At 40.1% G+C, this 16,348-nt stretch overlaps 1 protein-coding gene across 11 annotated transcripts in view; it reads left to right on the forward strand.

Moving 5' to 3' along the window:
- Window positions 1–16,348, forward strand: part of slmapa (sarcolemma associated protein a) — a 57,024-nt gene that overhangs the window by 11,880 nt on the left and 28,796 nt on the right. For 10 of the 11 annotated variants that reach the window (XM_056392286.1, XM_056392279.1, XM_056392312.1 and 7 more), the window contains exons 2-4: window positions 6,923–7,070; window positions 8,402–8,474; window positions 16,253–16,289. In XM_056392286.1, coding sequence (XP_056248261.1) covers window positions 6,923–7,070; window positions 8,402–8,474; window positions 16,253–16,289 — 258 coding nt within the window. Of the gene's footprint in view, window positions 1–5,040; window positions 5,065–6,922; window positions 7,071–8,401; window positions 8,475–16,252; window positions 16,290–16,348 lie in introns of those variants that run through there. The other variant, XM_056392352.1, reaches the window with a different exon arrangement.

Genomic DNA, 16,348 nt, shown 5'->3' on the forward strand with positions numbered 1-16,348 from the left:
GAAACTTGTCTGTTGTCTGGCTTGTGTGCTCTCTGCAAGCTGGTGTCTGTGCTACGCCAAAAATGATTTGTGAGGGAAGAAACTCCACTCTTTATAATCGTAATGGACTGAGCGTTTCTGTAGCTGCATTTTCCCATTTAATCTTTCATTTATATCATACCAGTAATTATGAATGTTATATTTCTGAGCCAGAACTTTCATTATTTGCATCATATAGCTCGTGAAAAACCGGGGCGTGTAACATTGAGTAGGTTACGGCTATTATTTCAATGTAAATATAAAGGTGCTACCAATATAAAGGCAAACCATTCACAGTTTGTGTCCTAACCTGGGGGACCTTTACTACTATTACTACTACTACGACCTACTACTACTATCTGTACAACTGCTATCAAAACTGCTGAAAACACCAGCATACTTTACGTATCAGCACCATTCAGAGCTGCAAGTTTCCTTCAGAAACTACCACACAATGGACTTTTCTTGGGGTAAAACTATCTCCCTGGAAGTTTATTTAGACACTGATTCCTCCGGTGGAAACACAGGTAAGGGAATCGAGTTCCTTCAAAGGTTCTAGTTTCCTGGGGGAAAGTTTCTGACTGTGGAAATGCACCTTAAGTATCAGACTGGACTCTGTATCAGCAGATACCCGGTATTAAAGGACTTGATTCGGGACCAGGGCCAAAAAAGCTTGGTCGAGACATCCCTAGTTTCAACGGTCATTATGAAACTTTTGAAAGCCAACATCCATCCATTGTGTTTTTCTTTCTATGGGTCAACAATACTGCTGTCCCTCATTCTAGTGGTAATATAACAGATTACCACCCCAGTCATGACTCGCCTTCTTCAGCGTGACCGATTCATTCAATAACAAAAAATAGAGTCTCACGCCTCAGTTCCAGTCCTGTGGTGTGACCAATCCTTTGACATCCAGCCCCACAAAGGATCCCTTTTTCGTACTTGTACTGTCAATAATTATTAACACAAATTTCATGGCTTTTTCTTTGTTTGACATTTAACTTTCTACTTTATCTCTGGGGTATAAATTCTAATTTTGATGCTTATTTGATCTTTGTTCTGTACAGACATAAGTTATATTGGCATTGCACTGTAGTACATTGTGTCTGCACTACATCAGTACTTTGCCTACAGTTTCTTGTTGTAGTTGTAATGCAGTTTGCACAAACATATTTACAGTGTTCCCTAATTCCTGCTATCCCTTCTGCTGCTCTCTTGCTATATGTATATTATTGTGAGCATGTAGGATATTTTAGATTTACATATTGTTTTAATTTCAAGTAATTTAATGTGTACAAACAACATAACATAAACATACATTAAATGAAGCATGTATGCCTGCATGCACTTTGAAATAGTTTTTTCTTTTGTAATTATTGTTATTGTTCATACTGGCCATTAAAAGACGCCTTCCTATCATGCTTCCAGTATAAGTGAAGGGTTAAGCTTATTTGATCTTCAAGGATTTAGGGGGATCTATTGGCAGAAATGGAATATAATACTCATAATTATGTTTTGTATTAGCTTAGAATGAGGCCTTCATATCTACATAGGGGGCGGGTCCTCTTCCACAGAGCTGGCCAACTTGCACCACCATCTCTACAGTAGCCCAGAGTGGACCAGCCCAACACTGGCTTGTTGAGATTAGAGAGAGGGCCTTTTACATCTTTACGTTACCTCAAGGCTCCCGCTGGTTCTACTACAGGCATGGAAAGAGAGGAGTGAGAGTAGAGGTTTTCAGTTGGTTGCAATCTGCAACCTCACCACTGGACTTGTGGTGAGGGAATGGTAACACAACGAGGCCATTTTGTACCAGAAAGATGGTAACATCGGAAGATACTGTCAGACTCACACCTCTGCAGGCTCATAGTACTTGGGCATAAATTTTGTATTTTTCCGCTACTACTTATACGAGTGTTTCTTTAGAGTGCAGGGGTGTGTAATAAAATCATCAGTTAAGTTTTCATAAAGTCAAATTTTGCACAGACCAGTCAAGTGACAGAGTAGAACCTACCTTTGCATGTAGAACCTTATAGAACCAAGTTAGATAATAAGTTTGGAGATGGAACTGTTTCTTTTTTTTTTTTTTAAGTTATAGGATCAGTAATAGATGAACCTAAAATGAACTTATACAAAATGTTAATAACTTTTCAAAGTACAGTGGTATGTGAATAACTAATTTTCAACAAAAATGTCACTTAGCATCTTCTAATTCTAAGGTCACTATGTTGCTGCTAAATCAAAAGCATAATATCAACACATGTAAGTGGTCAGTAATGCATGATCCTTAACATTGGGCTAAATGATCCATGGCACCGAATGCGAGGATGTAGACCATGAGAGCGGACCATCAGCAGCATTAAAACATTGCCATTATTATTACTGTCACCAAGTTACATTCACATTTAACTGGTTTAAATTTATTATGAATAAAAAGAAGGATACTGGCTGGACAGCAGAAGAGCCTACGCAGGGTTGAAGTGAACTGTTCTCATTTTAAAGAACATGAGAAAAAAATTGTGTTCATTCATTTAATTTAGATCTGTCTGTAGTAAAATAATGAGATTTTTCTTAAAGGAGACTTACTTCTTCTTGCAGAGTAAATGTTGGATGCTAGAGAAATAATCTCTGAGGTGGAAGTATTTTTAGTCGTCAAACTTTCGGTGGGACTCCTACGAGTGATTCTGAGTGACTTGATAAATACAGGCCTGGAGTTTATCTGTCAGCTGACTGCTACTATCTGTTAACACATCTGTGTGTTTATGTGTGTGTGTGTGTGTAGCGTCCAACCAAACTGGTGTCATGTGTTGACCTGCTGACTGGTTAAGTGGTTGCCGTGCCTGTTGACGGCCCACTGATGGTTTCCAATGTTTTTGGAGGCTGAGGGCAAATTAAAATCCAAACACAATTACATGGCATTCATTTGGCTGACACTAATGAGGGAGGAGAGGGAGGAGAGAGAGAGAGAAAGAGAAAGGGAAAGGGAGGAGGAGGACAGAGGGATAAAGGGATGCAGTGTTTCCCTGAGAAATGTTCTGTTAGTGGGTGGAAGTGGCGCAGGAATTCTGGTGGTGCTGAAAATCTGTCGAAAGTCTAGATTGGTTTGAAAAGTGGTGCATTTGTGTGACAATGTTGGGACTGTAAAAATGATCTCCCTGTTCCTCAATTATTTTCAGAGCCTTTTTAATGCAAGAAGCTTCCAGACTCACCAGCAGTCTTTATAAATGAATGCACATTGCCATGTAAGGATAATGTAACTTAAACATTTTGGTTTTCATCCATCCTGAATTAATAAAAAAGCAATGGTTGTCTAGACAGTAGGTGCTTTTTGAATAATTGTTAATGAGGATAGAGATTAATCACTAATGGCTGAAGCAGATAAACACTTAGATGAATGGTGAGACAGAGAAACAGATAGGAGAGATTTTCCACTATTTTCTGACATTTTGTTAACCAATGGACTAATTAAGAGATTTTTCAATTAAGGAAACAGTTTCAGCCCTAAGAGTGTGACAAGATCAGACCCGCATAGCCTAACTCCTAGTAACTGGGGGAGTTGCAAAATCCACAGCCGGCATACCATGTATTCATTATCTGAAGTTATCTAGAGCTGATATGAGGCCTGCACCTACTGTGCCAGGTAGCGATGTGGCTCAATAGCATTTGACTGAATCCAGTTCCAAAGCCATTTGTTGAATCAGAATAATTTCAAATCCCTTATTGACTCATTCAGAGTAGTTTGTTGGGAAATGAAGAAATCTGATAAGTAAGAAACCAATTTCTATTTTTTTGTATTACAAAAGATAAAACTTGATATTCAAGACTCTACCTTCTTCTGATCTCTTTGATAACACAATTGGTAATTTTATTTGTAATTCATGGACCAGTTACCAGACAAGCATGACACTGACACTAATAGAAACCACACAGACTCTATTGTCCTGAAGGGTTGTGTGGCTTTCACCACATATTTTGTCTTTGCTCTGTGACATTCATTAACCCAGTCCTGACTCATCTTTCCTTTCGCTGCGAGGGAAAATGGTGTTCTTATTTTAACATTTTTAACATGCTGGAGATAGAATGATAGATATTTAAACAAAGGACTTGTTGTTCCCCCGCTTGTCGTGAGGATCCTCCTGGATATTTTGCCGTTTTTGCCTTTGTTTCATTGATTTTGGAACATTTGAGCCTGTCTGCCATGTTTGTTGTTAACAGCTGAATTATCATTTGTTTGAATATGCCATCAGTCCTTTGTTTTTGTTTTTTAAACCAATGCCCGTAGTGTCAGAGAGAGGTAGAAGAGATATAACAGAAATATATAAACATAAATGCACAGAAAACATGAATGAAGGTTTAATAATGGAGTCTGGGTATTTTACTGCCAATCAGATCCAAAATGGAACCGGTTATAGGACCCATCTGTAGTGATAATGTTGTTCATGATGCTGTGAGTGTCCACATGTCAAACTTTGACTGGACTGAGACTGAACCAGCCGTCTGCTGCTCACAGGTCGATGATGTCATGTTTTCTGTGTATGTATGTGTGAGACACATAGGTGAGTGTGTGAGAGCCATATGTGAGGTATATGACGCATAGTGTGTGTGTTGTTGCTGGGTGAAAAGCTCTATAGTTAGGTCCCTCCCTCCCTGCCTCTAGGTTACCATGGGGACAGGAGGTGTGTGTGTGTGTGTGCGTGCGTGCGTGCGTGCGTGCGTGTGTGTTTGTGTGTGTGAGTGTGAGAATATAGCTATCATGAGCTGTGAATTGGTAGCTTTTTGTAGCACACTGCACTCGGATAAACGGAGAAGTCAACTACTCAGTGTTGTCTCTCTCTCTCTCTCTCTCTCTCTTTCTCTCTCTCTCTCTCACTCTTTTTCTTTTTTTTTTGCATTTCCCTCCTTCTGTCCCTCCTTCCTCTCCTCAGTTTTCAGTCTGTGTGTCTCTGGTAGATCGACAGTGGTTTTCAGTCATGACGGAGAGCTAAGAGCTGATGAGTGAAACTCCTGGAACGACAGGCAGACAGGCCTCAGGCTAACACTAACTCTGTGTGTGTGTGTGTGTGTGTGTGTGTGTGTGTTTGTGTTGTAATTTTTATTGCATCAGATCTATGTGTGTTTGTATGTCAGGTTCGTGTTTATATGTTTAATCCTCGTGTTTGTACACTTTTCTTTGATCGATGTATGTGTATGTTCAGTTTCCTGTCTGGTGTGTGTGTTTGTTTGTGTGTCTGTATTTTCTGAATAAGTGAATGAAACAAAGTTGATGTGGTTTTTGTGATGTTAGTGTTTTATGGTTGTGGTTGTTGTTGTCATTCTCAAGGGTTCATGCTGTGTGAGTGTGTCTAAGTGACTTTAAATGATGTGTAACCTCGCTGTGTTGCCACTCTCATTGTGTATCTCTCTTTGCTGTGGAACTACAGCGTAGCCTCGGGACTAGATGAACAGTCATGCAGCCCTAAGTACTGATGACAGGAGAGTAGTGATGAGTTCATTGTGAATGCAGGGTTCCCACGGGTCTTTGAAGAAAGAAAAACGCCTTGAAAGGTTTTTTGTAAATAGACATAAATTGACATGGGTCATTGAAAGTGCTTGGGTTTATATATTTTGTGCAAAAATAGAAATCAAACTTCATTTGATATTTGTTCAATACGCTACATGCTGCTGTCTGCATGTGTCTCCTGCTGTCTCTCAGCTCTTCAGCGGATAAATAAGTCTCTGTCTCTGTTGCTCAACTTATACAAGATATTGTTTTGCTCTGCTGTGTTAGAGAAGGCAAGAGACCACATTGTCTGTCATCACTGTAACACAGCACAAGTGAGAAGTGTTTTATTGTTTTAACTTTCATCTGTGTTTCAAACTATGCTGTGCTGGGTCTTTGAATTTGAGGGAATTGGGCCTGGAAAGTCCTTGAAAAGTCATTGAAATTGATGTTTAAGAAGGTGTGAAAACCCCTTGATTTGAGGAAAAAAACGTAAAAAAAAAAAAAAAAAATCAAAATCATCCAAAAACATCTTTATTTACTGTGTATCCCTGGATAGTTGTAAGGTAGCATTGTTGCCAGTTTTACTGGCAGCCAAGAGCAGTAGTACAGTGAAAACAAAAATCAAAGCAATTTCTTCATATTGTGCAATTATTAAACATGTTTTGACAGGATAGATCGAAAAGTCAGTTGTTACTAAAATCTGGAAAGGCTATGGCTATTTAAAGACTATGGAACAAACCCAGAGGTTCAGGGGTAGATGCACTAATAAACGTGTTGTCTGTGGGACAGAAAGGAGGCAGGGAGAAAAATATTTTGGCCTATGTATTGGGTCATCTAAGACCCTTTATGTCAGACCCGATGAACACCAATATAATGGGTTTTTTTTAGCTTGTTTTGCAGTGTGGCTGCTAGGATGGCAATATAGGTCAGACCGTCCACCACTTTGGTCTATGGTGGAATAGCTCAGCAACTACCAGATGCTTTGCCATGAAATTTTACACAGACATAAATGGTCCTCGGATGAAGCCGACTGACATGACACCTGACATTTCATCTAGCACCATTATCAGGTCAAAATCTCTGTTTGTCCAAAACTTTGGTTCAAAACTTTGTGTTTAGTGTTATATTTCAAACCCTAACCTGTGTGCAGCTGAGTGCATCACACCTCTCAAAAACTAACTTGTCATTAGTATGATAATATATCATGAAAAGCCATTGTTATTATTACATCATAGGGTGTATCATCTCCTTCCTGCAGGCTGATGGTGACATTCAGGGCATGACAGCTCCTGGCTGCTGTCACATGGCATAAACACTAGTATGATCTATAGAGTTTGAAAATTGTTATTGACAGTTGTTGTTGTGACATTTTTGTCTCGATTTCTTAAGATGATTCTCACAGGGTTTGTGTTTGTGTGTCAGTTCTACCTGCAGGACACTAAAAGCAGCAATGGGACGTTCATCAACAGCCAGAGGTTGAGTCGCGGCTCGGAGGAGAGTCCACCCTGCGAGGTCCTCTCCGGAGACATCATTCAGTTTGGTGTCGACGTCACTGAGAACACACGCAAAGGTACGCACACAAACGAAATATGTTTACACACATGGACGCAGATGCAGAATGGAAAGAATCAAAGAAAGATACTTTTGGTTAGGTAGAACGTAAAAAGGGTTTTCCCTGCTCTACCAGCCTCGTAGCTGATAATGCACTCATACAACCCTGAAATAATTACACTCGACTGACCCTTAAGGTACCACAGGGATTGTTTCATAGGTCATAGACTACATAATGTACATACACACAGAGGAGAGCAGATATTGAGGTCAAATTTTCAGCTCCACTAATGTCACTTACATACTGGAGACGCATTCAACCTGCAGTGGACCTCATTCACAGGAGACTGCTATGAGACGTTCATGTGTGAACATCACTGTTTCAAAAAGACCATGGAAGAGAAATAATAAATAGAAATAAACAAAAGTACATTAGATATAATATAATAAATGTAGCTGAATTTCTCGGAGGAACCATTGGTTTCCATTCATTAACAGTATGAAAATGAATTGAGATGCACTTCAAATGTGCTTGAGTTGTGCTATCCATCATAATGAATATAGATCTGCTTTAATTTATATAAACAATACCACAATTTTTTGACGCCATGCAGTGCAGACCTTTCACATCAATTTGGACTTTAATTGCATTACAACTAGGGCTGTAGAAATCTCTAATATGAGATGCTGTTATCAATTATCAAAATAGTTGCCAATTATTCTTCTATTAATTGACAAAACTGACCAAAATTGATACTGAAGTAACGTTAATGATAATGGATTACACACAACTCAAGCAAGTTTCTTGAGAGTAACTAATAGATTTTTTACACTGTGTAGAAATAAACCAACTAAAATGGATACCTGGAAAATTTACCAATGAATTAAAGTAACAAGTGTAAACACACAGCAGTATGGTTTGCCAAATCATTATCTTAGATTGGAAAGATGACCAGTTTGAGCTGTTGTTAGATGAATCTTAACTTTATTGTGAGACACTACCACAGTTTTAAATCATGTTTGATTTTATCTCAGCCAAAAACAAGATGTGCTTGTAGTTGTGGCACCAGGGAGACTATTCTGAGAGGGAGGATGGCTGGAGCATGTGGCTCAGGTGGTAAAGCAGGTGGGCCATTGATCGTCGGGGTGAAGAGGTTTGATCCCGACTCCTCCTGTCCATGTGTCCTCCTGTGTGTATGAGCAAGTCAGTGAACAGGGATGCTGTTGATAGTGTTGTTCAGGACTTCTCTCCATGGTCTCTATGTTCACTGATGATGAAGGGCTTTATTATAAAACTCCTCGTGACATGATGTGGACATTAACATGGTGGTTGTCTGTTTGTGTTTCCAGTCACCCATGGCTGCATCGTGTCAACAATCAAACTCTTCCTACCTGATGGGATGGAGGCACGCCGTCGAAGCGAGTAAGCATTCTCATCTGTTAACACTGGTGGTTAGATCGTGAGAGACTGACTTAATACTGCTCCTTCCTGTTTATCATTTGACAGAGTGAACCAGGTATTGATGTTTCGATGTTTCTATAGTTACTGTAAATGATGCCGTTACTGCCCGTCTGTCTGCTCTCACACACACACACACACACACACACACACACACACTCACACACACCAAATTTCTGCTTGCATAGTAATGTAATTATTGTCAGTCTAGTTGTTGATGAGGACAGCCATTGGGTTAACATGCTGCGAGGGAAATGGTGCGTGTGTGTCAGTGTGTGCGAGTGTGTGTGTGTGAGTTTGTGTTTTTGATCATTTTGATAATAATTTGAAAACTGTTGTTGATGTTGGTCAGGTCATGGTGTGATGTTTACATTGCTCATGCTGAGGGTTTGAGAATGAAGGATAATATGTTCATATATTATAGGATCACAAACGTGTGTGTGTGTGTGTGTGCGTACTGTTAAATGGGATGTAGAAGACCAGCAGCTGACCCAGCATGGAGCTTCCTACTGTACTGGGAGTCCCACCTGTGAGTGAGTGTTTGTGTGTGTGTGTGTGTGTGTGTATGTGTGTTTGTGATTGGCTACTGTAGATACCATGTGGAACCTGTGTGTGTGTGTGTGTGTGTGTGTGTGTGTGTGTGTGTGTGTGTGTGTGTGTGTGTGTGTGTGTGTGTGGGGCACTGTGCCATGGTGGGCAGTGCCATCTGCTGCCCTGCTGTCCAGCTTTCAGTCTGGAAAATGCAGACGAGTGTCCTGACCTGTATGAATACAGACTGAAACGGTCCCTTGGGTCTGTTCTGCTCCAGCTGTCCGTGTGTTGGCCGATGAAGAGTTCATATCCAATCACGTTTCAGGAAAAACACGCAGTTCACCTGAGTTGAATCATACATGAAATCATTCTGTAAAGACGTTGCTTAGTGGAGCAAAGCGCTGAAACTATCTGATGGTGCTTGAGTGGAAAGCTCCTCGTTGTCAGAAGGTCTCTGGTTTGAATCTAGCTGAATCTGAGCTGTGGGCCAAAATCTAAATCAGGGTTTCCGCCATTCTTATTCTGAGCCCCCAAAACATGCAACAGTGAGCAGTGAGCTGGTTAGATGGAAGAGTGTCCGCTTACTTTAGCTTAGATTAACTCAAACCTCCAACACATTATCACAGCATTGGTCCTTCCTCACAGTTACCCAAACAGATTGGAAATTCAAATTCAAATATTTCTACTAACTGATGTCTCAGGAGTGCACAAATAATATTGGCTCAAATACGGCATTTTATTATTTTTCTTATATGATGATATCGATATTTTTTTATTTCAATATGAATTTAAAGAATAAAAATTGTTCCCAGTTGGATCAGTGTAGAGGAAGTTGCACCATGTTAGACTCACATGCCACCCATCATCACAAATTCCACATATTTACTTATCATGGTATTTAAGTCTGTGCAGCTCAGTCTCCCTAATAAAGTTCAGCTGGAGAGTGATGTGAAGCTGGGTTAGACAGATTTATTAATAGCTGAAGAATGTTTGTGCTCCCTGGTGATAGGATTAGCCATCTGGACGTTGGCCAAATACGGCTTTATACAGTTACCCCCTGTGTGTGAGTAAAACACCTACAGTATATTTATACAGTAGACAAAATCTGTGTCCTTCAAAACCTTGACTCAGTCGTTCTCTTTGCTGAGAACTGTAGGTGTGAAGCTGAAAATTCACAGGAATAGTTTGATTAATTCACCTTTTTGCTTTTAAAACATACTGAAAAGTGAAACCTTTTTCAACTTTTAAATAGCTGCAGTCTGAGCTGTCTGCACCCACATCCAACAGACTTTATGTAAAACAGGCAGTGGCAGATTTAAAAAAAAAAAAAAAAAAAATACTGTGAACACACCCATACTATTTTGTTTTCCTCTAATGCAAAACACCTGCTGTGAGATCACTGTGTGGCCAGAAAAGTTTGAAAATGTACAGCAGCAGCTTTTCTGCCCGTGAATCAGTGTGGAGTCAGTGGTGACACACACAGAGGAGAACTACACAAAAACATCCATTTCCATTTAAATTAAAGCTCTAACTGCTGTTTTAAATACTGTCTCACACTTCCAGCTTTTGAACAGGAAACATGGAACTTGTTTTATCAATGTAAAAAAAAAATTCCACCAGGTAAAAATATAATTTTAAAATAATTAAAAATGTTTCTGGTTTAACGACTTTTTGTCTCCAGTCGCAGTTTCGTTCATGACAACACCTCTCCTTTGTGTCCCTTATCAGTCTGTTATCACCTGCCATATTTCCTTGAAAGACCCACGCACTCACACACACTCACACACACACACACACACACACACACTTGTCGCCAGGTGGATATTTCATGTTCAGGACCATTGCTCTCTCTTAGGTGAGTGGAGCTTTTGACTGTCAACTTGTTTATGAGATTTATTGATTGTTATAATCGATGAGATTTAGTAAGATGATAACAGTCACCCGCTCATGCAGCACTGGGTTACTTATCTAGCGTACCTTTAGTGCCCCACAGATCATAAAGGTAGTCAACAATTAGAGCTACAGCAGAGAGGAGAGTTTGTTTCCTCACACTGAGTGCCAGGAGGGGTGGAGCTACAGTAACTTGCACAAGTTAAAGGAAGAAAAATCAGCTGTTTTCCTCAGAGAAGTGGGAGGAGGAAAGAGTAGAAGGAAAGAAAGTTGGTGTTATGGGATGACTTTACTCACACTGTGGAAGCAGAGAGGAATGAGCTGCTTGGTCTGAAACAAGAAGAGAAAATGAAGCAAGAAGCGGAAGGGTTCATTTTCCCACAGAAGTAGCTGAATCAGGCTGAGATAGAGGCCGAACAGTGACCTTTGTCCTGTGACAAATCACCAGCTCACACACACAGGGAGAAGACCTGACAGGTAATGTCTCTTAAACAGCTTTTTAGACTCAGATGCTCCCGTTCAGGCTGCAACATGCTGCTGAATGTTTACAGAACCTTACAGCTAAACACTGTGATGACCTGAAGTTTGTGTAGTATCACAGTTTGAAGCTCGAACTGGTAACAGTGTCTGTGTGAGTGATTTACATCCCATCGTAAAATGAAGCTGGAAGTGTAAAGTGGTTGACGGCCCAGCACAGAACAGATTTCTTGTGGTTTTGCTCAGATGACTTATGGTTTTGTTATTCACTCTGTGAGGTAAAAAAAAAAAAAAAGTCGCCAAACCTGAAGCAGCAGCTGTGAGGAAAGCATCCTTTACTCTCTTGTTTTAAACTCAGGTCAATCTTTGTGTATAAATCTGTGTCTAGGTAGTAAGGAGGTTCTCCAGGACCGGTCCATGTCTCTTCATTAACTGGTCCAGTTGTCCTGCAGGACTGAGGCCTAGGTGTCCTTTGATATTTTGCGGTACCTGAGTTTTTGTATAAACTGAGCTACAACAAATGTTTTTTAATTTCAATCATTGATTTCATTATTTGTCGATTTGTTTTTACACTTCATCACTCAATTGTTTAGACTGAAAACATTCCAGGAAACGGGGAAAGTGCCAATCACACATCAGCATCCAAAGATATTCAATTTACACCGATGCAACAGTGAAATAACAGAGAAAAGCAGCTAATGTATAGAAAGTTGATCCACTGATCCGATGCTTTCAGCTCTAGTGTTGGTGCCATAATGAAACTTTTGGGAATCTCTTACTGCAAAACTCGTTTTTTTCTTTTAAACAAAAAAACAAAACAGTTTTAATGTCGTCTAAAACAAGCAGAAGAGAACAACAGCTTTATCAAAGTAAAATGGTATAAAATTGTCAACATTTTCATTTAAATCAGAAAGTTGTCAATCAAAGGAATCAAAGTGAGGACGAGAACAATTCTGACGAGATACTTGATGCCAGCTCGGTACTTGACAGTTTTTTGATAATTGGTGCTAAAGACATATTTTGGTCAGTGCCAAACGAGCATTGAGGTTTGATGCGAGCTGTATGGACAGTTTGAAATGTTTGAGGTCTGAATTGTGGTGTGATTGTTAAACCTATTTAGTGGTAAAAATATGTGAGCAGGCCGCAGATGGAAACTACTGCCAGTGTTTTCCATCATCAGTGTCTGCTGGACTGCATGCAAAACACACTCAGCTAGATCTGATGTGGATGACTGATTCCTGTGGACCAGCTGCTGTGTGTGTGTGTGTGTGTGTGTGTGTGTGTGTGTGTGTGTGTGTGTGTGTGTGTGTGTGTGTGTGTGTGTGTGTGTGTGTGTGTGTGTGTGTGTGTGTGTGTGTGTGTGTGTGTGCGCCATAGTTGAAGAGCTGTGAATTTAGGTCATGTTATGCTGTGGATGTTTTCCACCTTTTTAAAATGTTATTTTGGAGCAGAGCTTGTCTGGTCTCTGCAGTCAGTGTTTGATGATGACTGAAAATTAGTGAATTACTTCATGTAGACAGAATCTGCTGAAAACACCTGCTGTGGAGGTTTCACCACATCCTGTGTCTGGCTCCATCTTTTTTCTTTGATTCGCTCACATACCAAAACCTTTCTGGCAACATGGGTCTGCGGCGGGACCAGGTGTGTTGTGAGTAGAGTTTTAAACCTTTAGCTCCCACTGTTGACCTTTTTTAATGAAAAAGTCTCACAAGTTCAAGTTACGTGAAGCCCCGTGCCACAGGTTAAGCTTGATTCATGAACTGGCAAAATAAATAAAATCTAATCTAATGATGAGCAGTTAGCCAGCTCCTGTGATGATACTGTTTAGGTGGCAGAACTTCTGCTGGCAGGAGTGATAAATAAACAACATTATTCACAGTGATTTGCTGTGGTGATGAAAATTAAAGCGTGACAGACTGCTGTGACTTAATGGATGTAGCAGAGACAAACTGTTGGACCTAGAGGAGTAAGATGAAGTCCTCCTCAGCTAGTCCCACCACCAGCAATGAGAAAGAAGGTGAAAAATAAATATAATAAGTGCTTCACTGTTGGGATGCAATGTAAATATATTATTTTAAAGTGAGCCCTGGAAAAAACAAATGGAAATGCCACTAAAACAGATGACAGAAAGTTCTTCACGTGTGCACTTCAGAATTACAACCAGTTTCTCTCTGTTTGTGCAGTTTGTAATAAGCCCTTTGGTAAGAATACTGATGTTAGAATCTTTATTTATTTAACTTGATGTAGTAGACTTGAAATGTAGTTGGAAATAATTGCTGTCACAGATACTTATTAAGAAGACTAGATAAAACTAGATAAAAGCTCTTGTGCCAGTGAAGTTATTTTTTTTATAACATTTTTGGAGGATTATTATAGGAGTATTTCCTGAGGACAGGCACCAGAGCTCAATGTAATGTAGTTCTGATATGAAAACACTTAATTCGGCACAGTGAAATCAAGATCAAACGTTAAGTCTCTGACGTTTACTGTGATGGATGAAGTTGTTTGTCACATTGAAGGAGCAGCAGCAGAAACCTGCTCTGTTGATGCTAAAGTCTCTTTAAATGGATGGTGCGTCCTTTTAAAGTATCTTATCCAATTCACTCACCTACACTTTGGCCTCAAGTACTAAACAGAAAGCTCTAATGAAGGTACTCTTCCCACCCCATGCCTTCATTCTGTCGACACCTCTGCCTTTTCAGATTAATAACAACTGCCATTGTTTAGTACTAGCAAGCATTTTTACCTTTTGCTCGACTTTACCTTCAATCGAGCTGATTTCTCTCTTGTTCTGTCCCTCAAGAAGAAACATTACATGAGATTATAGTCAGGATTGGGCTGTACCAGCTGTTTGTAAGTGTGTGTGTGTGTGTGTGTGTGTGTGTGTGTGTGTGTGTGTGTGAGAAATCTTCTCTAAGTATTTAGTAACTGCCAGCTGCACTCGCGATTTACTAAATCTGGTTGCATCATTAAAACTTCAGGAATGTCTTTGCGAGTAAAGACCTTATTAATGAGGAAATCGGTAAGTAATGTAGTAATAAAGTTTACCTGAGAATCCTTTTCTTTTACTCATGGTAATGCTTTTGGTTTATTTGTATTTGCATACATGAAGAAATATGTTTCAGACTGCAGTCGTAGCAGTCATGTAGAATATAGTGAGAGGGAAATGTCTAATTGCACAACCTAAACAACCTTGTCTGGTCATTTAGTTGAATATTGGCATGTTTTGCCTGTGTACTGTACTAAAAAAAGTTTAGAGCTGCAATAAACAATTCATTTTCTTGTTCATTCATTCATTGATTATTGATTATTTTTATATTCCAGGAAACAACAGTGTTGTTCACTTGTTGAATGTAGAAGAAAGTCCCCAGGATAAATTCTGAGAAGCAGTTTACACAACATTGTTATTATCAGATGTAACTGAATCATCAAGAATCAAATCAATTAACTTACTGAGAGACGGTTGTGTTACTTCCACATAGTTGTTGGAGTCCCCTCCTCTCCTTGTTGGTAGTTATTCATTAACAGTGTCAGGCTACACTTTGCCCACAGTCAAGTTTACCTTCATTCCTGTAGTCTGACTGTTTCCAGGTAAATTCTGGATTATTTTCACCCTCGCTCAGACAAACCTGTGTGACCTTGTGGCGTTCTGAGATACAGTATCTCTACAAAATGGCAGATGTTATGTTACTGCAGGGCAGGAACTGATGGTGGCCAGTTTTCCCCACAATGCCGCTGGAATCTAGTGGTGCTTTAGTTGTGTGTGAACATAAGACTCACATGTGGATTCATATCTTTTTCTTTTTAATTTGTTCTTGAATATTAAATCAGTGTAGTCTGGTTTTTAAATCACCATCTAGCTACATTATCAGCTCGTTCTTACCACCTTCTCTGCGTGAGGGTAATTGACCGTGGTCTTTGCTAAGCTCAGTCTTTTGTTTGTCATATTTCCTGGCACTGTTCCTGCTGCCTCGCACATGTTAGTGTCGTAGACCTACACTACATTTTGCCTCCACACGAGCTCTGCACCACACCTTCCAGTGAGGACAGCAGCAGCTCATATCACTGACTGTTTGCAGATGTGCTCTTGGGCCCTCATTGACACTTCTGCACGTTGTTGTGATTAGCTGAGCAGTCTAAACGGAGGTGCTGTGTGACTTGTCGTTGTATGGCTGACTACAGGCTCATTCTGCATCTCTGAAAACTGACCTCAAGCTGCTCCGCATGAGTGAACGGTCACATCCCTCACTAACTTTAATTGGGCTTTAAGGAAGGGATTCCTGTCCTACTCAATGATTCACTGACTGTGCTTCGGCTTGAGTCACTTCTACACCACAAACCACTACACACTGATTTAACACACTTGACAGCCACTGCAGTGTTTACCTGCTGGACTGACCCTCCAGCCTGAAGCGTGTTCAGTCAGTGGTTCCTCTCTGTGTGCGTCCACCACAGCATCTTTTTTTGAAATTATACAAGGGATGGACAAAATAGCAAAAAACATTACTTTTGAGGCTGCAGTTGAACTGTTTTTAAAAAGATCTTCCTGTGTGTGTGTGTGTGTGTGTGTGTGTGTGTGTGTGTAAGATTTTATAGGTCATCAAAGCGCTGTATGAGTTGAGGTTTGATATTTCACGTCAGCTGTTGTGCACACGACTTTGTTGCGATGAGGTTTTTGATTAACGAGGAGGTGAAAAATGAGCGGCACAAGACCTTCAAGAACCGTGGTTTTTTTTTCTTTTCTTTTTTTTTTCATCCTGTCGCTGTGGTTACTCCATGTGTCTTCCTTCCTTGCTGTTTCCATGGTGACAAAATGTTTTCTCCCCTCTCTCATCCTCTTTCAGTGTCATCCAGGCTCCGTTACCACTACCTGTAGACAAGGTAAGAACAGAAATATGTGTGTGTTGTTGTTTTGTTGTCTTGTCCCATGTGCAAGTTGT

The sequence above is a fragment of the Seriola aureovittata genome, chromosome 2, assembly GCF_021018895.1.
Source record: "Seriola aureovittata isolate HTS-2021-v1 ecotype China chromosome 2, ASM2101889v1, whole genome shotgun sequence".
In the NCBI taxonomy this organism is placed as follows: domain Eukaryota; kingdom Metazoa; phylum Chordata; class Actinopteri; order Carangiformes; family Carangidae; genus Seriola; species Seriola aureovittata.